This window comes from Paralichthys olivaceus, chromosome 11 (genome assembly GCF_024713975.1).
Source record: "Paralichthys olivaceus isolate ysfri-2021 chromosome 11, ASM2471397v2, whole genome shotgun sequence".
Lineage (NCBI taxonomy): Eukaryota > Metazoa > Chordata > Actinopteri > Pleuronectiformes > Paralichthyidae > Paralichthys > Paralichthys olivaceus.
Window position 1 is genome coordinate 18,399,199 of NC_091103.1, and position 5,529 is coordinate 18,404,727.

The 5,529-nt window shown below is 38.1% G+C and overlaps 1 protein-coding gene across 2 annotated transcripts; it reads right to left on the bottom strand.

The window, feature by feature from the left end:
* Positions 1-2,370: 2,370 nt before the first annotated feature.
* On the bottom strand, positions 2,371-5,005 carry LOC109630162 (lens fiber membrane intrinsic protein-like). Of its 2 annotated transcripts, none has more exons than XM_020088183.2 (5): positions 4,847-5,005; positions 4,075-4,250; positions 2,921-3,070; positions 2,660-2,794; positions 2,371-2,540 (listed from the first exon to the last, which is right to left on the bottom strand). In XM_020088183.2, exons 2-5 carry the CDS (start codon positions 4,247-4,249, stop codon positions 2,479-2,481), a joined length of 522 nt encoding a protein of 173 aa, XP_019943742.1. In that variant the 5' UTR covers position 4,250; positions 4,847-5,005; the 3' UTR covers positions 2,371-2,478. The 2 variants fall into 2 exon arrangements, with proteins under 2 accessions (XP_019943742.1, XP_019943743.1); XM_020088184.2 differs by having other exon boundaries at positions 4,075-4,279; positions 4,847-4,995.
* Between the last annotated feature and the right edge of the window lie 524 nt (positions 5,006-5,529).

The window sequence follows — 5,529 nt, forward strand, 5'->3', positions numbered from 1 at the left end:
ATTAAGAAAAGAGTGATCGTTATGTGTCCATCTGTCTTTGTAATGTTCAGTTTGACAGGCGTCTCAGACTTGGTAACAATGCCAGACCTGTCTTACATGTCCCCCTCATGTGTCCATGAATGTGACTCCTTCACAGAAATGTGAGGAATAACAGGCTTCACACACTCAGTGAGCATATGGATGTTCACAAAGAAACAAGAATGGTGGTCACGTAAGTCCCAGGGACAAATAAAGTGTCTTGTGTATAGGGATCTGACACTATACAGTTCAGTGATGCATCCACTAAATTGACTCAAGGGAATATTAGAGGGAAAAACAAAGTTCGTTAAAAGGCTAAATTACATAACACATGGTCACAACCAGTGTTTTTAAGAAGTCGGACATTTTCTGTCACGTTTTTATTCCCATTGTAAACTAACAGGCTGAATAAACAGTTAACATTTGATTTCTGCTTTGCCTGTGCAGACATTTTAGAACGCAAGAATCCAAAAGTTGACAATAAAGCATTTTGTAAGTCTTAATCATTTATTTAAAAGGATGATGCTAAGCGCTGTCACTACATAATACATTTCATTTTATCGTTTGCATCTATTTGCAGACAAGCTCAAAACTAATGTGTAATGTGAAAAAACTATTTTGGGTTTTTTGTTTTCTATTATGTACACCATGCTTTTGCTGCCCACTTTCTATATTTATACTTCTATGCTTTTGTTTTGTTATATATTAGTATGTTCATGCATACATGTTATAATACTTTGTAGATCCTATTGTCTCCTTCCTTTTCCTCTGTTGCAACTTTACATGATCAAAATAAACTGGAAGCTGTTGCTTTGTTTTTGTTAAACTTTACAATAGCTTCCTTTTCAACACCTACTGACTGTAATTAGACCACAGTGAACACTGAGTCACACTCTCAGACAAATGCAACACCTGAGCTGTATCATAACATGTTGTGACGGTATCATAGGAGGATCCCACTCTTTTTAATGTCACACCAGGACACCACTCCTGTGTGTACGCTGCTGTAAATGGTAAATCAATCCCATTGTTTGTTACAAAACTTGATGATCTGTGACCCAATTGTTATTTCAGTAAAACACCCTGATCTCAGTATCTATTCCCACATTAAGATTTGGTGGTGCTTGACATATTGTGTATTTTAGAGGTATTAACCTACATATCGGTGTACTTGATGCTTCTAAAATTACTCACTGGGTTTTAACCTGGCACTTATAGTTGCTGTTTAATCTGCCACTATTCCACTATTGCCAACTGCAAAAGTTCTCTAATCCTTAATTTACAGTGTAAATTATAGGCCCTCCCATTAAGTAGTTTTGTCTTACTTAATTGAATTTATATTCAAAACAAAGTTTTAGTAGTACAAATACTACCCTCTCAGACTGCTACTGTTTTTAGCTTTGTAACTTTTCAAGACTGAAAGACCATTTTGGTTCTGTTTTATGGAGTCTTTGGTTCATTGACTTGTGCCTGTGTTTCCTCGTGTTTGGGTTTGTGTTCAGTTGTTGTCCCCAGAGTTCTCCACTTCCTCCCGTTTTATTTTTGAAAGGACGCTCCTTTAGTGTCCCCAGCTTTGTTTGCAGCCTCTGTCCCATTTTCTCACCCTTGTGATCATCTGCACCTGTTTCTAATGTGTTTCACCTGTTCAATCATCCTGCCTCCTTGTGTATAAAAGTCTCTGTGCTTCTCTTTTTCTGTCCGTCTCTTTCCCGGTTCACTGTCTGCCATGTTTTTTGAACCCTGTTTACTCTAAGAACCTTTGCTGAAATCAAAGGACACTTTCTTTTGACCTGGCTCCTGCACTTGGGTCCTCCTGCTTTCCTCAACCGTCACATAAAGTGTTAATTCTCAGGAACATTAACTGTGGTGAGATCCCTTTGATCTGATTTTATTTCCAGGCTCAGGGCAGCACTTCTCTTGTGGTTTGCGTTTAGTTAAATCACTTTATGTTCACATCACTACAGTGTTATTTTAAGAGGTGGTTATTAGGCTGAAATGCTTGATATTGATATTGCGATATTGAATTTGTCAATTTTCCCTTTATAACCTCACAGCAGTTTGTTCTGACTTGTTATTCTGGTTTTGTAGTTTCACAGGGTTTCCATGAGGTCTGAAAATGTAGCCATCTGAATTTTATAGATATATATATATATAAGCACATGTTCTTTAAGATGCACTAGGCTTAAAAATTAGGCATAGTTTGTAATCACTGTCAATATGCTTTTCTGTTTACCATAACACTCTAAGCTATAGCTGACAAATGCACTTGGGCTGCAGATATTATGATACTATCATTTATTTATATTAGGTTGCATTAATGCAGAGAAACAAAGTAGACAACAAAAGCAATGATCGTATTTATTTTGCTTTATCATGAATATTTAGTTCAACAGGAAGTGGTTGCAAAGTTCATTGGGATATTGGTTCCTTTTAGCCGTGTGTGTGTGTGACTTTGGCAGGTCAGCGTGAGTTAGAGTTTCTTGGGCATTCATGCATCCTGTAGGCACACATGTAGAAGATACCTGCAATGAAGTAATGACATCATTAAGAAAAATAGCGCAACAGCAGAACACGACCAGTAAAATTTCAGAAGTGCGATTTCCTCTTGTCTGCAGTTGTTGACGTGGAACGATGACAATACCTGAGAAGAATGTGAGCACCACTGCCACCCAGCCCATTATATAGGACCAGGAGAACCGCCAGCTGCCATAGCGTTTACCATAGTAGTTCACCGTCACTCCAGTGTAGACTGCCATGGCCAGCAACACAAAGAAGCCTGCAACAATTCAATCAAATCAATGAAGTTTGATCAGATGTTGGAGAGCCATATAGAGGCCACAATTTAATATTGATTGTAAGTGATTATTTTCTAAGCAGGGGAAACATCAGGGGAGTGATTTACAGGATATGAAGAAGAGGATGCCGGCTGCAAATGTCTTGTCAAACCCGTCAAAGGAGGAGTAGTGGATGAAGGCCATGACTCCGATCACGATGCCAATGAAACAAGCCAGTAGGGAGAGAATCATGAAAGCCCGGGTGGCGTCCCAGTACGCTGCAGGGAGAGGAGACAAGTAGAGCGTGACACCCAAGAGGCCCAAGACTCATTTGAGGGTTCAGAATATTAGATTTTTTTTTTCTGTCATACATTCACTTCATGTCCTGTTCTCACAGGTCTTCCTGTTTGTCCCTGTGTGGCAGGCAGCAATAGTTTGCCATCTAGTGTTTGGCTGTGGGTTTGTGCCTCTTTGTTGCATTTAACAAAGGTGACTGAGAATTAAACTTGAATAATATGAATAAAGTATATAGACTATAAGAATAAGCTACCAGAGAACTGCTGTGCTGAACTGTGACATTACTGCTTGTAATGTACACCAATTAATAAATATACAAATCACACTGATTAATGTTCAAGTGCTCATTTTTTTCTCATAAGGTTGATTTGAATAAGTTATTTAATGCTATAAAAACTGAATGAAATGACATGATTGACAGCTCAGACTGACTCAGGATTGGTCGAAATAGGTCAGTAATTCATTTAAATCAATATTATTTGCCACAGCTTTTTATTAAATCAAATTATTTTGAATTTCCTATGGTACTTTTTTAATTCTCTTTTTAAATCATGTTAATTTCTTTTCAAATGTTTTTTTTTCTTATTAAAACATTTTTTTAAGTGTTGCCTTTTATATAAAATGTAAAGCAATTTGAATTGTATGCATATATAGGATTATATACAGCTATATAGATAAACTTGCTGTGGCTTTAAAGTCCCAGATGGAGTCAGTTTTTGAGTAAAAATTGTTAATTTTAATGCGGCCTTTCTACAAAAAGAGCAGCTTCTGGGGTTTCGTAAGATTTCAGGGTGACATTTTCTTGACAGTGACATAAATTTACAACTTCTTTGCACATATGAACCCCCACAAAAAAATCCCCAGAGGGAGGAACTCCAGCTGATCAGGGCTGGTGTCGAGGTCACAGACTGATTGTCATTGGGCTGATAAATATAAATGAGGATGTGCCTGCCGGTTCCCATGCAGAGACACAAACGAGCCTTACCAATGCTGTCTGTGTGTGTCATGCATTTCCCCGGCACACAGTACCGCCACAGGCCCTGGTGCATGTAATTGCTGGAGTGACGGTACTGCATCCAGTAGTCGGTTGCTGTGGAGACGATGAGGAGTATGTTCCCAACTCCGGCGCAGAACAACCCACCTCCCATGAAGCTGTACATCCTGACAAAAAAAAATAAAAAAAACACTGACTGACACAAAGAGAGAGAAAACAGTCTGGGTCAAGACCCTGCTGCCTCATCTATCTCCTGAAGCACATACAGCAGGTACTTCCTGTTTCACAGCACAGTGCTGGATATGAATAAAACATCGTTCAGCAGGAGGCCACAAATGTCCTGCTGGAGGGTCTGATTATAGAAACATTTCTCATTAGCAGCCAGTCGACAGGTGGGTCCTAAAAATGCATGTTGGCATTCAAACATTTATTTTTAAACCAGCCGGTATTTATAAAGTTCAATTACACAAATCAATTTTCTAAATATACAACTCGTATGAGGTTGAAGAATGTGTTAAAGATGATAGGAATATTATTTAGGAATATTTTTCCAACTAGATCCAGTGGTAAAAAAATGTCTGGAATATATTATGGAAAAAATGTTCTTTTCCATCCTTACTTTAAAGCTGTTTTAGTAGAAAACAATGGGACAAAAGTGAAACTACCAAACAGAGAAGAGTTACATTTTCTAGTTTAAAATACATAAGAATGCACAGATATACTTATGACATTTCACATTAGGGTTTTTGTGTTGATTACATACCTTTATCTTTTTTTTTGCTTCAGAAAACGTCAGAGATTCCAATATCTCGGGTTGTCAAAGCACAGAGGAGCCCAATATTGCCCGGGGTGGCAGGAAAGTTTTGTTTGTGCGTAGGAATCCGAGTGAACAAACGGGTTGATGGGACAATGGGCCGCGTGGAGCCACGACCAATCACAGGGGATGAGTTTTGTGTTTTCGGGAATTTGCTGAAAATACAAAACCGTTAAAGCGCTGTGCACATCTCGGTAATACTGATGACACAGGGCTTTTAATTCAAAATGCTGCACAACCACACACAGCAAACTCACAGCCTGAAATGGACTCGCCCACAGGGTTGTTAGAGATTATTTTAAATGTTAAATATGTCATTTTGAATTGTGTTTAAGATTGTGTGTTTCATGTTAATCCCTCTGTGTGTTATGCTGATAGTGAAGAAACATTGTTTTTTCAACATCGGCTCATATCTGATATTAAACACAGTTCTCTGATCCAGTCTTTACATATTTCTGTCATTCAAATGATGCTGATCTGCATTAAATAAATCCAACATTCATTTTTCTACAGGCCTGTGGCACAAATGATGAAGAATCTGCAAAGTTTATGTTTTTCGATCCTTATGATAACTATTTGAAAGACACATGTTGCATCTCATAATTTCAAGTCCTCTTCATTTTACTGGCAAA